Source organism: Crassostrea angulata, chromosome 10, assembly GCF_025612915.1.
Source record: "Crassostrea angulata isolate pt1a10 chromosome 10, ASM2561291v2, whole genome shotgun sequence".
NCBI classification, from domain to species: Eukaryota; Metazoa; Mollusca; class Bivalvia; order Ostreida; family Ostreidae; genus Magallana; species Magallana angulata.
In genome coordinates, this window is record NC_069120.1 from 8,207,441 (window position 1) to 8,227,844 (window position 20,404).

Sequence of the window (20,404 nt, forward strand, 5' to 3'; positions counted from 1 at the left end):
TTACTGATTCATAGATAGCAATCATGAGGTCGAGGTATGATTTATTCATTGACAGTTATCATGAGGCAAATTGATGATTAATTCATTGAAAGTAATAATAAGGTCAAGTGTTGATTGATTCATTGACAGTAATCATGAAGCAAAGTGATGACTGATTCATAGACAGCAATCATGAGATCGAATGATGATTGATTCATTGACAGTACCCGTGAGGTCGACTGATGATTGATTCATAGATAGAAATCATGAGGTCGAGTGATGATTGATTCATTGACAGTAATCTTGAGGTCGAGTGATGATTGATTCATAGACGACAATCATAAGGTCAGGTGATGATATATTTATAGATACCAATCATGAAGCAAAGTGATGATTGATTCAGTGAAAGTTATCTAAGGTCGTTTAATGATTGGTTCATAACAGCAATCATGAGACTGTGTGATGATTGATTCATTGACAGTTACCATTAGGTCGAGTGATGATTGATTCTTAGATAGCAATCATAAGGTCGTGTGATAGTTGTTTCATAGATAGCAATCATGAGGTCGAGTGATCATTGATTCATAGATAGCAATCATGAGGTCGAGTGATGATTGATACATAGATAGCAATCATGAGGTCGAGTGATGATTGATGCATAAATAGCAATTATAAGGTCAAGTGATGATTGATTCATAGATGGCAATCATTAGGCAGAGTGATAATTGATTCTGTGAAAGTAATCTAAGGTCAAGTGATGATTGATTCATTGACAGTAATCATGAGGTCAAGTGATGATTGATTCATAGACGGCAATCATGAGGTCGAATGATGATTGATTCATTGACAGCAACCATGAGGTCGAGTGATGAATAATTTATTGATAGCAATTAATAGACTGATAGTTGATAAGTATGGCCTAGTGAATTAAATATTGAAGAACCCTTACAAGTGCGACTTGAGGTGGAAAATAGTAATCGAACCCATATTCAGAAATGGAATACGAGCTAAAGGGTACTCAAGCTGTGCATAACTGCCTCTGGTAGACCTATGCTGATCGATTCTAAACCACATATGTGGCTATACTTATAATAAAGATAGCGAAAATATCAATAAAATTTTGTGTTTATTGGTTTTCCCAGAACACAGAAGAAAATACTCAGCAAAAAGAAACGATAGCCTTGAACGTAAATATTATTTCTTAACATCATTTTTTCAGAACCAGTTAGATTGCTGCTTGTGCAATATGAGGCTATGCAGAGTTCGGCAAACTTTCAGAAAATGCAATTCAATCTTATTGGTCTTAATTCCATTGCTTTTCTGGCTTGTCTTTCAAGTTCAACATCCACTGATTGTGAAAAATTCTGCTCTCTTCAGCAACTATCGACTTCTGCAAAATGTTCATACAGACTTGTCTTTGATAGGTCGTCCAAGAAGAGGATGTCCAATTTTTTTGAACGCCTCTCACATCATAAGATTAACAGGTATACAAGAGGTGAAAGAAGACAGTGTTTTATTTAAGTGCAAACCCCCTTTAAACATTACAGATGTACGGAAGAAAAAACTGAAGTTTATGGTTTCTCTTTATCCTTTGGAATTAAATTTCGATGAGCTCATAAAAGTGCGACTTGAGGGAAGAAAGATAATAAACGAACCCATCAATTCACACGACTTCAGTTATATCCATACCGGAGAGAACGTCTGTGACGACTCCTCCATATACCTTCTTCTGGTCATCAAATCTAGTGTAGGAAATTTCAGGAACCGACAGACCATCAGGAACACTTGGGGTAATGTGGACAACTATGAAGGAGTTCGGAGAGTGTTCCTTCTAGGTTACAACCACGGTGTTCAGAAACAAGTAGACAATGAAGCTTTAAAGCATGGGGACATAGTACAAGAAGATTTTTGGGACCATTATTCCAACATCACCTTTAAAACGATTATGGGCATAAACTGGGTTGCGCAGTACTGCCCCAAAGCCAAGTTTAGCTTTTACGTAGACGATGACGTGTTCTTGATTTTAAAAAATCTTAAACAATTAAGGAAATCAACGCTCAGAGAATCTGGATTGATGCTTGGGAAGGTTTTCTTTTCCTCCACACCGTTTAGAGACAAGACGTCCAAATGGTTCGTGTCGTGGGAGGATTATCCCTTTGTCAATTACCCCAAATATCTGGCAGGTTTTGCATATCTAATGACTGCTGATGTTGTGAAGCGATTTTCTTTGGCCATTCCCTATATTCAAGCTATACCGTTTGACGACACTTATCTAGGAATCGTCGCAAAGAAGCTAAGAATCCCAGTAAAGAACCAGTACGGGTTTGTTTCAATGTTTCATCCCACTTGGATGTCCTTCTTTGTTCCCAAACTAAGTTTTCGGAAAACGATAGCATTTCATAGAATGTCGTCCCCAGAAACAATGATGCGGACTTGGATTGAATATTGTAAACAATATCAAGCTGTATGTCGAAATTAATTTCAAATTTGTGTATAATCGAATAAAACAAACAATAAAATTCATATCAACTTTGTCGTTTTCAATTTTGTTACTTTATTTGTGTTACATTGATTGGCGTCTTGCATTCCGTGTGTATAGAACTGCGAACGCTAACGCCCGTTTCCCGCCTACATTTTACATCCAAATATTTCGGAATTTCTGTCAGATATTCAGAAACTAAGTTTTTCTACTAAAAAGTATAATCAAATCCTAATCAATTTATATCAATATAAAATGTATAATCAAATAATTTATTTTTAAACAAAAGTTTTGCTAACGCGGGGTCTAAAAAATTTCGATCATTGAAATCGGTCTCTATGAGTGAGGAAAATTTTATTTAGCGGCCAATATGTGCATAAAAACTTAATAATAACATATTTACGTTATATATTAAAGTAAAATTTCATTTTAATTCATATCTGTTAATTAGTTTTCGAAAATTTACAAAGCAAAATTCTTTTTTTGGAATGTATTTCGGTCTGTAGACATATGTCCCCCCCCCCCCCCGTGAAACAACAAACCCTTTGGTAAAAATATGCTAAATAACAATAATTAAAACCCCTCCAAAGGAATTTTTGTTTCACGGATGGGGGGGGGGGGGGGGAGATGTTTTAAAAAACATTTCCGTTATTTTCTATTATAAAATGAGCTATTTTAACCCAAAATACAAAGTTATCTCTCTTTGTTTGACCAAATCATTTATATTTAATGAAAATATACCCAAATCTTTACATTATTATAAAAAATTAACTTTAATTAGACAACTTTTAAAAAATGACTTTTAGTTAGGCGGCTATATAATGCTATCGTTCGCAGTCCTTACAGGTCTCGTTAGAAATACATATTATACGTAAAACATTATAAATGCGTGCCTTACATCTGTCACTTCATATTTTTGGGCATCATAAATACTGTTTTATGTAACTGTGTTATAATGATGAATAGATTTAAGTACAACGTGGCTTGCTAGGTTGGTTTGTTCTATGAAATAATATTATTCATTCAGGAAGAATTGACCTCTTTGATACTTGCAGGAAATAATATACATCTCTTAAAATAAGTAAATGATAGACGTTAAGAAAAACTATGACGCATTAAGTAAACGACTTTAAGAGCATAGGGGTTAAAGTTGGTTAGGAATTTCTGTTCAGAAACAAGTCCATTCACAACTGGTCAGCTTATCTTTCAAAGATTCACAATGCCAATTCATTCTGTAGTGGAACTGAACATGTATTCAACTATTCGCATTACTGAATTTATTTCTTGAAATCATGCAATAAATGTTAACCACTACTGGCAGAAGAGTTGCGAAAAAAGTAAAATGTTACTGTGACTCTAATTATGAAAATATACTTGTTTACGCCCCCACACGGGGATTAGTAATTGAAGCTGCGACATGAAGTATATATAAACTTACTGTATTATTTGTTTTTTAATTCATTGTCAATAGCGGAAAGTTTGCCTTGGAAAGAAGGATATCGTGATGATTTCTTTGCATAAGGATTTTATTTGTTACGTCGCATTTAATAGTAAGACCACTATACCGTGTTAAGAGGGAAACGCGTACTGAACAGACAGACAGACAGTCCCTTGTCTGTAGTCGTAGTGCGTGGTGTTCACTAACTTCGCTATATCAACTTGGCCATTTTGACTAAACTCAGGACAACGTATATTTAGGCGGCGGGCTTTCGTGTTTCAACAGACACCCTTCTAGGGGAAAATGTTTGGGAAATTGTGAAAATAGGAAATATTGTTCTATGAATACTCTTTTCGATGTGTTCACTGTCAGCGTATTTTTTTTGGAAACGGGGAATAATTCAATGAACACTTGTATCTAAGAAAAGGCTTGACCAATAGGGTCGGTGTAGGTTTCTGACTTTACAAAAAGCATATCGGTTTCCGTTCCAGTTCTTAATTTTATGCCATACATAATAAACTCTTAGCTTTTAGATCTCATCATGTATAGTGATTGAAAAAAAAAGTTTCACAATCGTTGTCCGAGCAGTATGGGTTATGAACTTTTTTAAATTGTGTTTTCAGCTTGCATTCTATAATATGATACATGTTCTCCATATGCGTTTATTTACAACCAAGAACATATTAACAACTATCGAAAGTCTAGCGTGGCGCGACTTCAAAGGTCGCAAACCCTTTGACTCTTTGCGACAAATAATGGACGTCGCCTTAGTTTTCCAAAAAGAAATACAGGAAGAGTGCATGATGTTTGTAGATGTTGAAGAATTTTTACGAGGCGTTCGAACTCTTTTTCGTATTAACAGCTGCATCATTTGTATATGGAGACGTACCTGGTGCCGGAATGGCAAGGAGACGGAAAACTCGAACTGACCCACCCCCACTTTTTTCCAATCTATAAACCTTTTTCCTGCATTTATGGCTTAAATTTTCACCAATGCACACGCTCTTTACAAAGAATGAACTGCATGCATCTACTTTGCAGTACTTCTCCCACAATTGTACCATTTCCTATAGAAGTTCTGGAAAGGCAAACGCAACAGTTTTTGTTCGGTTTTTTTTTTACGTGGCACCTGTCTCTAGTAACACAGAATGAATGATCCTCAAACAAAGCGTGCTCACTCTAGGATATAGTTCCGGTTGATTGCTTTTACATTTTGTGGAGTATATACTTTTTCCATCGTTATCTTTTATTCAACTAGCAGATGTGTATTTAAGGAAGAAGATCGAAGTCTAATATACAAAATGCACAATTCTGCATAAATATAAATCGGTGTTTATAAATTTCATTACGTGTAATTTAAAAAAGAGAGAAAAAAGTATGCGCACAGATTGAATCGAACAGGTCACTATAAACATCATGTGTGATTCTAACCTACTGAGCTCTCCAGGACTTATATATACTTTTCGATGTAACCACTTTGATAGAAATCAGTTTCCAAAATTTTTGTCGGTTTTATTTGTAAATTCGACCCCCAGGGCCGGGTTGCCCCATATTCTATCTTAATTCATTCCTTTGAACAAAACCTATCAAAACATCCAAGATTTTTTTAGGGGCAGGCTGGTCCTGAAGGATATCTAGGCCTAGCGTCATGCAGAAATATACCATTTTACTGAGAAAATGCTGTTTTAGCCAACTTTGAAGATTAATATTAAAATTGCATGAGCAATATGATAGGTTCAAAGTGCATATTCGACAAATTTAGAAATGTGTACGATAGAAATAAAAAAACAACAAAAAACTTTGATTTTCAAAAGTGATTTTTTTTCCTGGAGACCCTATATAGGTCAATTCTTTTTTTTTTTTAATTTGCAATAGATCCTTTTCTAATTTTCTATTTATAGAATACAAAATTTTCCTGACAGTACTGCAGAGCTACCAGTCTGACTCTTGAGTAACGGTAGTCTCGCATTAAAGTTGCCAGTAGTGTTATTCTGAAGTAAATGGAGACTTTATTTTGTTAAATCCATACACTCGAGGGGTCAAATGGGGTCCACCGTTAGGGGTAGAGGGTGATTATTTATTTATTCACTATATGCATAAATACAATAGTCTAGTTTTAAAGACAAGATCTATTGTAATTGTGAAAGGTGTCGAACATGTGTTTAAGGGAGATGAGAATAAACCCATCGGACCCTTGGCCAGCAAAGATGCAGGCATTGAAATAGGAACACAAGTATTTAATTTGAAAAAGCACTCTTCATTATTTTTTTGTTTCGATTCGCGCTTATACACCCATGCAATTGCAATGCCAAAGTTGATGAAAATTTTTTAGAAAAAAAAATTGATAAACAAATCGTATTTCTAACGATTTATTATTAAGAACAGTTTAAATAAAGACTGTCGTCTTTTATCCAATTTTTACCCTTTTTAAGTAATTAACAAGTCATAGGCGTCGGAACCGGGGGGGGGGGCTAGGGGGGGGGGGGGCTTAGCCCCCCCCCCCCACTTTTTTTGCAAAGTTATACCTAACCATTAGGCACATAGTATAATAGAGGGTTCAGCCCCCCCCCCCCCACTTTTTCTCGCATCAAACATAATTGATCTAGAATTCACCTTGAAAAGATACTGAAATATTGAGAAGTTGGAGTAATAGGTATACTTAACCCTCCCCCACGGATTAGGAATTTCATGATTTGGAAAAAAAAAATGTTGGTAGGTAAGAACATTTTTTGGAACTATAAGTATCCCCCCCCCCCCCCCCCCACGGATTAGGATTTTCATGATTTTGGGAATTAGGTTTTGTCAAGATTTCTGAGGATAAGTCTAGCCCCCCCCCCCCCCCCCCCCCCCACTTTCAATTTGCTTCCGACGCCACTGCAAGTGATAACAAATGTATATATTATATTTTCCATACAACTACGACGTACTGTATCGCTTCGCGTTCCTATTTCTGTTCCGCGTTTTAGCTACACCCTCTTGATTTCGAGGATTTTAAATAATTGAAGAAGTTTATATGAAGAAAAATAATTTGGCAATAAATAATGCAAATTAACACTAACAGTAACACGCGTCAGTTTGATATGCAGATTTAAGCTGGCGCAGATCATTATTTTTAAACACTTTAAACATTTTAAACACCATATTTGGTAAGAAAGTTATTTTAGTTTGCATGGACACATATAACGAATATAACTACTAGTAATCAAGTCGCCCCCCCCCCCACCCACAAATGGAATATTTTTAGAACGACTTGTCCTTGTATTTCCGGTAAAAAGGGAACCAATCGGAGCTACCATAACACAAAATGTTTGTTATGGGAACAATTAGCCAATGAAAAGTGTTCAATTTTTTCAGCATTAACCAATCAGCCGGCGGCAAACTTGAATTGTCAAGCAATCAAATCTTGTCAGGACTTGTCGCATGTGTGTATATTGACATTTCATACGAATTGTTTGTAAAACATTTTGAATACACGATCAACTATACGTAAGTTTAAACGTTTATTCAAATGATTTACGGTCTGCAATATAGACATAACTTGTTATTTATGTGTCAGATGTTCGTGTTTGTCCTATATTTTTATTTTTATCAGCTTTTTATCAGCATTGCCTTTGCTACGTTTGCAGCATTTTATTTATAGAATATGTAGGCCTATATTTTGGTTGAAAGTAATATGAAGCAAACAGGTGACCGTCACCAGAGACATATATAACATATATATGTCTCTGCCGTCACTACATACATTAATATTTTATCATTTTATATAGAAACTGGTAGGTTAATATTGAATAATAATAATACTCCTAGTGAATGAACCTGGGTGTAAACTGTGTTTAACAATCATTTTTGGTGTTTTGTAGGACAAATATGTGGGCATGAAAGCTAAAAGATAACTCGTGCTTCATAAGATAATATACAGTCTGAGGAGAGGGGCAAACAGGTACAAAGTGTGACAACAATATGTCCCATTTTAATTTTGAGAATGAGCTGAACAGTGTGTTGAGGATGGATGGACCCATTACCAAAGGACCAGGCATGCGTTTTGAGAGGAAGGCTGAGTGTAACCAGTCGGTCAACAGCTCTCTCAACATCAGTACAACGACGAAAACACCGATGAAGAATCTTAACAGATCAGTCAACAATCCAAAGACGCCATCAAATGCTAAAACACCCAAATCTTCAAGTAATGCTTATAATTTAATTAATAATGATCATTCAAGATATTATAAACTAATTATTTTTCTCTGTTACATATCTTTCTATTTCATGCATATTTTATTTATCACATTTTAGCAACATAACACAATTTCTTACCTTACAAGCTATCTTTGTTTTAACAAGGATATGATAAGAAATTGTCCAATTCATGTTTGTTTCAATTTGATTTTTAAGATCAAGCAAGGACACCGGGAGGATCAAAAGCTCCAAAAACACCAAGTGGTGGAGACAGATTCATTCCAAATCGTAGTGCTACACAGTTTGATCTAGGACATTTTAAAATCACCACAGACAGTGCTAATAGTGGGGAAGCAGACAATTTGTTAAGTCCTTCACAGAAAGAGTACCAGAGAGTAATGAGTGAGAACTTGAATGGAACAGACATTTCTAGCAACAAAATTATTTCATACAAGACCAAGGCACCTAGTGCACCAGAAGGTACTTCTGAATTTCTTAGTATTATGGTCACTGACATCTTCAACAATTTTAGAATGTTTTCAATGAATAAAGAATTCATAATGATTGCCAATAGCATAATCAAGCATTAGAAAACTACTTGTGTAGAAAATGGCTTGACTGTATCTAATTTGTACATTTATTATGTTTTAGGATATCAGAACAATCTACGAGTTCTGTACAGTTCATGCAAAACACCTGCTAGTTCAGTGAAGAAGACAATACGTCACATACCCCAAGTTCCAGAGCGTATCCTTGATGCTCCAGACATCCTTGATGATTATTGTAAGTAAATCCTCTATTGATAATTTCATTTTAGATTACATTCAAAGAGACTGATATTTTAACGTAAACACCTCCACCTTACGCATGTCTTAAGATTTACTTATCTGTATGATGACTCTTGCATTCTTTGCAAAAACATGCAAGACTTAATAAAAGGATTGAAAACTGAATCCATTTTCAGACCTGAACCTGCTTGACTGGTCATGTAACAATCTCCTGGCGGTGTGCCTGGGTGGGAGTGTTTACCTGTGGAACGCCGCCACCGGGGAGATTGACCAGCTGCTACAGATGGAGAGTTCCGACCAATACATCGGGGCAGTGTCCTGGATCAAGGAGGGCAACTATCTGGCGCTGGGAACCAGCAATGGGGAAGTTCAGGTAAGTTCATAGGGGGGTCATAGAAAAAATATAATAAACAGAATATATAATAAAAAAATAAATTAAGTATGGCTCAGTGTCCTCTATTTCCCTAAAGCATTGGCAAAAAGAACACAGAAAACACATACTGGATGTCTGATCATGAATCTTGTGTACAAAATTTGAACTTCTATTTTCAATTTTTGAGAGTGTTTTTGTTTAACCTTGGAATTTTGAATTTTAACAGTTGTGGGATGTGGCTGCCAAGAAGCGATTACGCAATATGACAGGTCATGCCAACAGAGTTGGGGCTTTGTCTTGGAATTCATACATTTTGAGCAGGTAATTTTCTTTCAAACAGATCTTAAAAGAGAAGAAAATGTACAATGTTTATTAGTAATAAACTATTTATTATGACTTAGGTTTTATCAATTCAATCACTGATGATACAATTATAAAATCTCTAAAACGTCTTGTCTTCTCCTCAGTGGTTCTCGTAGCGGAGCCATTCACCATCATGATGTGCGTGTGGCTGAGCACCAAGTAGGGACACTTCTTGGCCACACCCAGGAAGTGTGTGGATTGAAGTGGTCCCCGGACGGGAAGTTCCTGGCCAGTGGAGGCAACGACAATCTCCTGAACATCTGGAATGCCCAGCCGGGCAGCCCCCTCACCAACACCACACCACTGCATACATTCTCCCAACACCAAGCTGCTGTCAAAGTAATTTTTTCTTCTCTTTGATGGCATCAATTATTTGTGTTTACAAATTATTTAATGAATTATTGTTGCATTTATTTCTGAACAAATACAACTGGAGGAAAGAGTTTAAAAAATGTTCTGAAAGGTTCTTTCCCCAAAAGTTTAATTAAGATTGTACAGCTATATTAAAAGAATATCTCTCTATAGAGATTTTAGAGCCTCTCAAGTCATTTGATAAATTGATATTTCTTATTAACATTATAAATATGTATAAATATTGAATCAAACTGTGAATAATGCTATTCATACTGTTGGATTTGATTTGTAGGCATTGGCTTGGTGTCCCTGGCAGCCCCACCTCCTGGCCAGTGGGGGAGGGACAGCAGACCGACACATCCGGTTCTGGAACTGTAGCACGGGACAGTGTGTGGACAGTGTAGACACCAAGTCACAGGTAAGTGGATATGCAGTATTTTATTTATTCATACAGGTTAATTTTCATTAGGCCACAAAAGATGAATGCATTGGTTTTCAGACACAGCGACACCAGGTCAAATGCGGCAGCATGGATCAATTTTATTGCCATATCGAAACGGGGAATAACTCAATTTTTAATTTCAAACTAAAATATGAAAATTGATCTATTCCCCTTTGCAAATCTTGCAATAAAAGCATAAATTACCTGTCTGCATCATAATTTTGAACTTTTTTGGCCTGAAATCCAATGCATTATTTCTTTTTGGCAATACTTTGTTTTGATACCTTTTGGTTGTTAATACAGTACATGTACTCCAAAATATTAACTGATTGAATTATGTGCTTCATGTTGTGAATTTTCCAGGTGTGTGCTCTGTTATGGTGTAAGCATTATAAAGAACTGATCTCTAGTCATGGGTTTGCTCTGAATCAGCTGACCATCTGGAAGTACCCCACGATGACCAAGGTGTCCGAGTTATCAGGTAACTTGCTGAATAACAACTTACATATTCAATGTAATCTGTGAATTAAGACTGACACTATCAAATCATGTGCATATAAATTAGAATGCCCTGTCAAAGATATATATTTCAAGTCTTTTTCAAATCAAAAATTATGGTATTTGTAGCAGTTACATGTACCATTCTTCCACGAATATATCTTTTTTTTCTTAATATTTACATGTTAAATCTATGCCACTGAAAATTTTGTAGGTATTTAATTTTTAAAATAAATCCTTATTTAAGAATAAGCAATATCTGTAGAGGTATAAATTTTAAAGTCAAATGTATGATTTCTCCTCAGTACTAATAATCTGCATTACAGTTTTCATAAAGCTTTATTGTAAGATTTTGCTTTCTAGGTCACACTGCGCGAGTGTTGCACATGGCGATGTCCCCTGACTGTCAGACTGTAGTATCGGCAGGAGCAGATGAGACGCTCCGAATCTGGAAATGTTTCACACTTGACGAACAAAAGAAGGCTGCCCAGAAAACGGCTGTCACTAAAGACAAAAAGAGTGTGTTCTCCATGACCTCAATAAGATAGTGACGAGTCTCGTACAGGATTGTGTGTGGTTGTGAGTGTTTTATATGAAAGACATTGTGAAAAGTGAGAGTCATTATTTTTTGTGTTCGTTGCGACAACTCTGCAATATCATATCTGGTATTACTTTATTTTGTGTTCGTTTCATTCTTTGTTCATGATTTCTAAAACTAGTAAATCTTTTAATAGCTTGTTTTACAATATTAATCATGATTCTCATTGTAAAATTATTAAATACATGTATGATCACATGTACATATATTAAAAAGGGTGCTTAATACATATATAAAGTATTGAATAATGAAAACTTGAGAGTTCACTTATTATCAACTGGGTTTGTTTGTTGAATGTGATATTTATTTGATTACTGAGATGGGATTTATAAGAATGTTGTCTTGTTAATGAAATAAATATATATTCAACAAAGAAGCCAAAAAAAAAAAAAAAAAGATTTATGAAACTATTTGTGAATGAATTAGAATTCAACGCTATTAAAGCTTATTTGTATATTTCATCTATACCATATGCAGTTAGTTTTTACTTTGTAAGATCATTACTATTTACAAATCAGATATTATTAAATATTTTGTTATTAATGAGCTATTACATGTATGTCTGCACTGTGGGTCCCCCATTTTGTTACAGCTGGTGTTTTGTCTGACTGATTTGAAGACCTCTTTTTGTGGACCTCAAATTGGGTATAATTTGTTTAAGAACAAAATGTTACAAACAATTATGGAGTCATATTTATTATTATTATTAGTGATCAATAAAGTTTTGAAAGCATTCATATGTTGTTTTTCAAGGTCTTTGATATACCGTACATAAAATATTGTGTCTCTTTAAACTGCATCACACCATTTTATCTCTGGCCAAAACAGATTCATCGAATTCTATCATAAATGTTGTTCCTTTATGCCAATGCGCTGTCACTTTTGCTGGCTGTAAGAGAATACATAAGATCAATTAAATGAAAAAAAACCAAACAAACCTTTAAAGGTACTTGGACACGATTTGAGCTCAAAATTTTTAATTTTATTTTACCAGTTTTAATGTTTAGAATGGTTAATATGGGTACTTTTAATGCTTTGTCAAAATTTGAAAGTCAAATATTGATTTATAAGCAAGATGCGTAGTTTGAAAATCTTTGTTTTGTAAACAAAGCTGGAGCTTTGCTATGGTTTAGATATGTGTTTTATTGGTTTAAGTCTCAATCAAATGTTGCTATTATCTGTTTATCATATTATCTATGAACACATTGAATCAGTTTAACTTGTTTGCCATGAGTCATTTGTTAAAAAAAAAAATGGTAATTCCATAATTTATATGATTTGTAAAAAAAATATAAGACTCAAGCTTTGTTTACATAACAATGATTTCTTAACTCTGTATCTCTCTTATAACTTGACTTTTAACATTCAAATTTTGGTCAATCATTCAAAATGAGCAAGTAAAACCATTTGATACATAATAAAAGAAAAAGAAAATTTTGATCTAAAATAGTGTCCAAGTCCCTTTAAGATTCTTTTTTATCCTAAATTTTGTACCCAAAATACAATTAGTGTTCTTCACCAATGAAACATTTTTTACCATTGTTGATTTTGTTCCGAAATAAGTAAATATATCATAAAAAATGAGTACTTTCAATACAATTCTGAGAAGGAACTTACAAAATTTGCTCCATTTAATACAGCCTCTATTATACCCGCTGTGAACGCTGCACAGTTAAGTTTCCCTGTGAAAAGAAAATACTGAGTTGACTGAATCTTATTTTTTATATATCCAGCTTGGTACCTTCCATGACTTAATTGCTGAAAAGCTTGGTTTAAATTACCTTAAAATAGCCATTTGAAAGAATTAGAACATATTAAATTTGTTTTGCCTTGGACTAGATTTAAGAACAGTTTTTAAAATACAGCACTGTATGTTATGAGTGCTTTTACATGAATAAATGAATGAAGTTTGCATGTGTAGGACTCCAAATTTGATGGTACTCTAAAGTCTGATGATCAGACCAAAACCCAATAATGTGAAACACCAAACCCCAAAGGTTTGACACGCTAGAGTCCAAAGGACCACATGCAGTCCCCAAAGCCCGATGGTATGATACACCAAAGCCCAATGGTTTTAAATTAACTTCTAGCACAAATATTGTCCTCTTTATTCATCATTTGTCACAATAAAATTGTAATATTACATGTATGTTATACCTAGCCTCCTGCTAAAATCTAGCAAAATTGGCTAACAGTTGTCATGCAGATACCAGGTATATACCATACATAGTCAGTAGAAAATATTACATGTACTCCCTTTGAGCATTATGACGTCATTCTTACAGTATTATGACATCAGATTTTTTACCCAAATTAAAACTTATAAAACCTAACTTTTTATTGTTGTTATTCATTATTTGCCATTTATACAAAGGCAGTCGGTAAGATAAAATCGTTACATGGTTTGTAGTTGACCTAATATGTTTAAACCATATTAGGTCAACATAAACTATGTAACTAGTAATCTGAGTACTCTACTGTAAAGATCTTTCTTTCACTATCATTTTTAAAAGTTTTCACGTCACCAATGACATCACCATGACGTGGTGTAACAAACATTTAAGCATTGAATCATTATTTTTTGAAAGATATAGTCTCATAACTGCAGCGGTGTGTGCATACAAATTGAATAACGCGCGCTAGCGCGTTATGAAAATTTGTATGCACACACCGCTGCAGTTATGAGACTATATCTTTCCCAAAAAAATGATTCAATGCTTATATTTACATTTTTTAAAACTTCTTGCCTTGTCTGCAAATGTGATTTAAACGTCAAAATTTCTGTTTTATCCTAAGGGTAAGTTCAAATTAATGGAAGAGCCACTGTAACAGCCACAAGCGTGAACTTTGATTCTCGCTTGTGACGTTGCATTTTACAGCGTTCAACGTTCGTGATGTCATAATAAAACTAGTCATTCTAACCTTTGAGTACCCTGTGTGTGTTACAGTCTTATAACTGCAGTAGCTTTTCATACACTTTACATGCAAAAATTATTTGGAATGTAAATATATTCTGATGACATCAGACTTTGGCATGGCAGGCCATCAGACTTTAGCGTAAACCATCAGACTTTAGCATGACCATCGGACTTTGGTGTGACCATCAGACTTTGGAGTCTACATATGTGCACCTATCAGAATTTTTGTTTTGATAGTGTAGGTCTATTTATATTTAGTTTATATATTTTGCTAATGTATGTATACTTGCCAAAATTAATCTTTAAAATAAAACTTACCTTTATCTTTTGGAACAGATATGTATCTATTGACTAAATGTTCTGTTTCAATTATATAATCTATTAAATGTTAAGTTTTAATAATTGCTGTCTCCTTGTTTGGAAATAAAAATTGCAAACAATTACCGGGTTAATAAAACTTAACTTCTGTATCTCAAAAATCTCCAGCCATTCAAAAGAGGCCCTCAAGCCTGAGTGTGACTATAAGAAATTAAAAGTAGGAGAGAGGATTTTTAAATAAACATTTTAGGAACTTCTAGTTTTACACTTAATTTTTGGCCCTTGGGAGGTGAAGATCACATGTTGCACATCAAGTTTGGTCAAGGTTGGTCCGGTAGTTAATGAAAAAAAGCGAAAAATATTGAAATCCAAAGGATACATGTTTTTTCGTCATCATTGGAATGTTCTAAACGATCTGCCTCCTTTCCAAACAATGTCTGTCAAAAAATAATAATAAAAAATCAAATAATGACGTTGTGATGAATACCTTAAATTCTTTAATGCCACCTTCTATATTGGACAATATATCCTGATGTTAAATTCAGTACTAAATATACAGTAGAGTCAATATTTATTATATTTTCAGGCGACATTAATTATAAGATTGCTCTTGAGGGTAAGAATATTTCCCTTTGCTCCAATTAGGCACTCACATAATGAATGTTGCCCTCAACCCCAGTCAATATTTGTACAATATATCAATTTAATAATTCAATGGTTTATTTATGCTCTAAGTAAAATAAAATAAAATTACCAGTACCTTCCAGAAATTGTTCTTTATGAAGAGAAGCATGTTCAGAAGTTTAGTTTCCCTTTTATATCCTTTCTCCCTCACAAACAGCAGGTCAAGCATGTGAGTGCCCACATGTTGTCCTAGTTCTGATAACCTAAAATTTATTAACAATACTGTACCTTTAATTTCAAATAATTGGTTGAACCCCTGCAGGTATTGCAGTTATCAGGCCAGAAATTATTGAAATCGGAGCCTTCTTATGAACAATAAATGCATATACTTTTTTTGAGCAATACATTGATTCATATCAACTTGTTGAACTTTTGTGCTGTATATTTAACTTGCACATAAGATTTAAAGTTTTCGTACTAAATATAGCGAGGAATAGTGCATGTACTTAGTGCAATTATGAATTTATAAAATGACAGGATTGCTCATATATGCTTAATATATATATACTTTTTTTTTTTTTATAATTTATTTATTTTTTGAAATACAAGCATACACATAATTACACCCTCAAAAGCCACACACAAACACACCAACTCACACACTCGCCATCATATTTTAAATAATAATTTTTTTTAATTGCGCTAAGCAGTGGTTACTTGCTTGAAAAAAAAAAGTAATAACAAATAACAACAAAAAACAAAAAAGTCAGGAAAAGAAAAAAATTGTTGTAAAGTTCATAATACACAAGAAAGAAAAAACAAAACATAAAACAAATAAGAGACAAAGAGAAAAGTTATTAGTCAAATATTTCTTTCCAACTATCCCACTGTTTTTCAAATTTATGCACTTTAGAACTTTGAATTGCAGCATATCTTTCAACATTATATTTTATCTTTAAATGACCAAGAAAACCAATTAGTGTTGGCACCTTGTTCAACATCAGACAAGAAAATAAGTATTGTTTCATAGATAGAATAATATAATTAATAACTTTGTTATGACATGTTAATGGAGCTTCACCGAACATGATATTTAATACATTAAACCCAATCCTTTCAGAAGTCTTTCTGTAAATATGAAGACTCAGTTCACTCCACAGAGTATGTATAATATCACAAGAAAAAAAAACATGGACTATGGTTTCTACATTTTTCTTACAAAATCCACAGCTGTCTAAAGACTTGATATTAATTTTTTTAAGGTAATACCCAACTGGAAGAATTCTGTGTAAAATTCTAAACTGTAACCACTGAACAGAAGAATCATGAGTTGTTTTAAAACAAATCTTAAAAACATCATTTACTGAAATATCATCAACACCATATGGAGTTAGTTCTGTCCTCCATTTATTTATAGCAGTTGGTACATCATCTTTCTCATTCAAATAGTTGTAAATAATTTTGGTACATTTTTCTGATATTAAAACAGGTTGCAAAAAAACTGGCATACATGGATTAGGAATTCTTTTTACAGAATAGATAATAGTTTCAAATATTTAAAAATTGATGTTGTAATGCTATTATATTGCATAATACATATGTCATTGAGGTTATATATGCGTTTAAATACATCAAAAGCTAAAACATTACAATCCTCATCAAGAAAATCTTGCACTACCTTTTATACCAGGATTTATAAAAGATTGTTTTGTTGTTGGCTACTTTTATATTGGAATTATACCATACTGGAACATTTAAAATGTTGTCTTTAATGGTTGGGTGGTTATTAATAGTTTTTATATAACATGACCAAGAATAGAGAACATCTTTCCAAAAAGCATTGTTTTCTTTATGTAGACATTCCAATACAAAAGTGTCTCCAAAATCATATAATTTCTGTAAAAAATCATGTCCATTGATGGTGTAAAAAATATCCATCCAAGGTTTATATGATTTTGTTAACCTTTTTATTCATGAACATTTAAGGGCTGTAATAAAGTTGTTTATATCCACCATTTTTATACCCCCTGAAAAATAGTCTTGTGTTATAATTGATCTCTTAACTTTATCTACCTTAGATTTCCACAAAAATTCAAAGATACATTTATATAGGTATAAAATTGTCTCCCTTTTTGGAGTAGGCAGTGAAATAAATAAATGGTTTAATTTTGGGATAAGCAAACTTTTAATAACAGTAACTCTGCCAATAGGAGTAAGAATTCTTCTTTTCCACTGTTCAATGAGTGCAGAAATTTTTGGGATTTGAAGCCCAAAATTAATATCTATAATTTCTTTAAGATCAACTGAAAACTGAATACCTAAAAGATTAAAGGTTGTAGATCCCCAATCCAATTTCCATCTTGTATGATGATAGACTTGATCAGAAAATTTTTTGGAACCAATCCAAATTATTTTTGTCTTACAAGTATTTATCTTCAAGCCAGAAAAACTGGAATAAAAATCAATTGTATCTAAAGCTGCAAAAAGAGATTTAGGTGAACCATCAAGGACTAGTGAAGTGTCATCTGCATATTGTGATATTTTGTGTTCTTTGTTATTTATACAAATACCCTTTATGTCCTTGTTTTGCTTAATCAGCATTGCAAGGATCTCAGCACATAGGATAAATAAATATGGAGCAACAGGGTCTCCTTGTCTACAACCCCTCTGTATATCAAATTTTTTGATAAAAAGCCACTCTGTAATATAGTGGCCGTAAAATTAGTGTTTAAAATCTTTATCCACTGTATAATATTGTCTCCAAAACCAAAAAACTCTAGAACTTTATATATAAAAGACCAAGACATTGAGTCAAAGGCTTTTTCAAAATCTATAAGAACTAAAAGACCTGGAATAATTTTAAATTCAGTATAAGACATTATATCATAGATAAATCTATATAGTGTTTTCCCCTATGTATCTACCCTTTAGAAAGCCAGACTGTGTATCTGATATCAGCGAGTCTAGGACTTTTTTTATTCTCAAGCTTATACATCCTGAAATAATTTTATACAATACATTTAAAAGAGTAATTGGTCGCCAATTTTTTAAAAATTGTCTAGGCTTATCACCTTTTGGTAAGCATGAAATAACACCAAGTCTTTGTGAGATGGGGAGCTATATAATATAATATATATATACTTTACACACCCTCATACATGTACACAGTTAGCAATGCTATATCTCCTCTGCAACACGTAGCATAAGGAAAAAAGGGATAATAAATCACCTACTTTGTTTGAAGTTCTGATACACTGTAGACTCGATTTTGGCAGTACTGTACCATCTCTGAGAAGAGCAGCGCAAAGGTGGCTGCATTTATCTGAAATCAAACAGGAAAATACTGAGTATTTCAGATGAACATGGCAACACACTGTAGGAAAAAGAAATTATATCTGAAATACATGTACCTTGTTATATAAATAGCAAGCATATGTGTTAATAATTTTTTTCCAGAATTACAAAGAAAAACTCATAAACTTTGTGCATATGAGCATAGATAAAAATACTTATAAACAAAGTTGTTCAAACTGAAAAATATCTCCAGAAAAAAAGCAACACATATATACCAGAATGAAGGTTAATAATTCAGCAATTAATTAAGGTATTGGAATACTTATACTGAGTGAATTGAGTTCTATGGACTAATGCACAGGAAATACTATAAGCCAAATCTAAACAATTTAAGTTATCATTTGACTCCATTAAAAAAGTCCTTCTTTCTCAGTGGTCAATCATCAAAAATGGCTGCCTGATCAATTTTAAAAAATGTGTTTTAAATATTGCAGATTCTTTTTAAAGCTACAAGTATGAGAATAATAATCCTTCAATTTTTTTTCAAAACTAAAACAAACCTAAGCAAGATCAAAAATATGTTGTTAAAGTAAACTCAGTAGAAATAGGAGGATCAGCATCTACCAAATGATTCTATGACATACGTAATGATGCTGTGTGGTTGCATTTTCTCCGCTATTTCTTTGTACACCAATCAAAAAAATTGTATCTATTGTACATTTGTACATATTGTAAAATTGTCCATTGTTCTATTGTAAATCATTATGTTGTGTTCATATGGAAAATGGTGAACATTGTTTATATTATACTGACTGTATCTGTACTCGCCATCATATTGACATGTTTAAGATAGCATCTTAACCATATCAGTCACAGTTTTGGTGCATGAGTGTGTGTAGATTAAACACAGGGGCTTGTGTAGAAAAAAATTCTTTAAAAATGTTGGAACCTGGGAGGTATTTTATCCTCCGATGTACCTACTTTTTTAACGATGTTTTTTTTTCTTCTCTAAACAAGCCAGTGTGGATTAAGGTTACAGCCTAAATTTTCATTTTATCAGGGACGTATATACTAGTATTTTGTCGAAAAATCTATCAATACGGAAATATTTCCAAAAACTAATGTTATTGTAAGATTCCTCTTTAATATACTTCAGTGATGTTCAGCGTGCCTCTGTTTACTATGTCTAGAAATATCTCGACGTCAAATGTCAATTTCAGCGTGTGCTACTATATATATATACTATATATATATACTAACCAGAAATACCGCGATACCATAGAACCCGCGATATGGTAGAAACAAGTATACAGTTATACGTCCCTGACTTTATATCCCTTAATTTTTTTCCTTTTATCTCAATTAACATCTTTCCAAATACAGATACAGGTAACACAGTTATTCAATTAATACTTTACTTAAGAATATCAATTTAGCAGTCAGTGCAAACACAATAAAATCAATTCCATGTACGGTACTGTAGAGACCCATGACTGATGGCATCAGCATCTTTTGCCGACAGACTAAAGTGATGCTTGGTCATATTTCTACCACATAACTAGATTTTAATCCTAGTCATTTACAAACATGAATTTAGACAAGTGGATATTACCTCCGGCTTCCCTTTTCCCAGAGGTTTGTCCAGTATACTAGTTTTCTGCTTGTTTATCGACGCCATATTTATTCTTTGTGGACACTTCCAGTTTCACTTTCACTTTGAGCTGACAGATGGGCGGATCCTCTTATCACCCGGAAAACCTCG

At 33.5% G+C, this 20,404-nt stretch overlaps 3 protein-coding genes across 3 annotated transcripts; 2 read left to right on the top strand and 1 right to left on the bottom strand.

The window, feature by feature from the left end:
• The first annotated feature begins 1,201 nt into the window (after window positions 1–1,201).
• LOC128167578 (beta-1,3-galactosyltransferase brn-like) lies at window positions 1,202–2,496 on the top strand. Its single transcript, XM_052833373.1, has one exon. The coding sequence runs from the start codon at window positions 1,226–1,228 to the stop codon at window positions 2,456–2,458; it is 1,233 nt and encodes a 410-aa protein (XP_052689333.1). The 5' UTR covers window positions 1,202–1,225; the 3' UTR covers window positions 2,459–2,496.
• Window positions 2,497–7,255: 4,759 nt separating this feature from the next.
• LOC128166769 (cell division cycle protein 20 homolog) lies at window positions 7,256–12,225 on the top strand. Its single transcript, XM_052832135.1, has 10 exons — window positions 7,256–7,382; window positions 7,757–8,079; window positions 8,289–8,552; window positions 8,724–8,855; window positions 9,037–9,233; window positions 9,460–9,554; window positions 9,701–9,935; window positions 10,243–10,368; window positions 10,756–10,873; window positions 11,254–12,225. The coding sequence occupies exons 2-10, from the start codon at window positions 7,857–7,859 to the stop codon at window positions 11,436–11,438; spliced, it is 1,575 nt and encodes a 524-aa protein (XP_052688095.1). The 5' UTR covers window positions 7,256–7,382; window positions 7,757–7,856; the 3' UTR covers window positions 11,439–12,225.
• Window positions 12,169–20,404, bottom strand: LOC128166770 (trafficking protein particle complex subunit 5-like). The gene is made up of 7 exons (XM_052832136.1): window positions 20,255–20,404; window positions 18,582–18,670; window positions 15,485–15,611; window positions 15,104–15,161; window positions 14,725–14,784; window positions 13,106–13,170; window positions 12,169–12,377 (listed from the first exon to the last, which is right to left on the bottom strand). Exons 1-7 carry the CDS (start codon window positions 20,318–20,320, stop codon window positions 12,288–12,290), a joined length of 555 nt encoding a protein of 184 aa, XP_052688096.1. The 5' UTR covers window positions 20,321–20,404; the 3' UTR covers window positions 12,169–12,287.

Coding starts and splice junctions, on each gene's coding strand:
- LOC128167578 (XM_052833373.1), top strand. CDS start 1,226: ATGAGGCTATGCAGAGTTCGGCAAACTTTCAGAAAATGCAATTCAATC.
- LOC128166769 (XM_052832135.1), top strand. CDS start 7,857: ATGTCCCATTTTAATTTTGAGAATGAGCTGAACAGTGTGTTGAGGATG. Junction 8,856..9,036: donor AGACATCCTTGATGATTATT/GTAAGTAAATCC, acceptor ATCCATTTTCAG/ACCTGAACCTGCTTGACTGG. Junction 9,555..9,700: donor AATTCATACATTTTGAGCAG/GTAATTTTCTTT, acceptor TCTTCTCCTCAG/TGGTTCTCGTAGCGGAGCCA.
- LOC128166770 (XM_052832136.1), bottom strand. CDS start 20,320: ATGGCGTCGATAAACAAGCAGAAAACTAGTATACTGGACAAACCTCTG. Junction 13,171..14,724: donor ATCTGTTCCAAAAGATAAAG/GTAAGTTTTATT, acceptor TTCTTTTCACAG/GGAAACTTAACTGTGCAGCG. Junction 12,378..13,105: donor TATTAAATGGAGCAAATTTT/GTAAGTTCCTTC, acceptor ATTCTCTTACAG/CCAGCAAAAGTGACAGCGCA.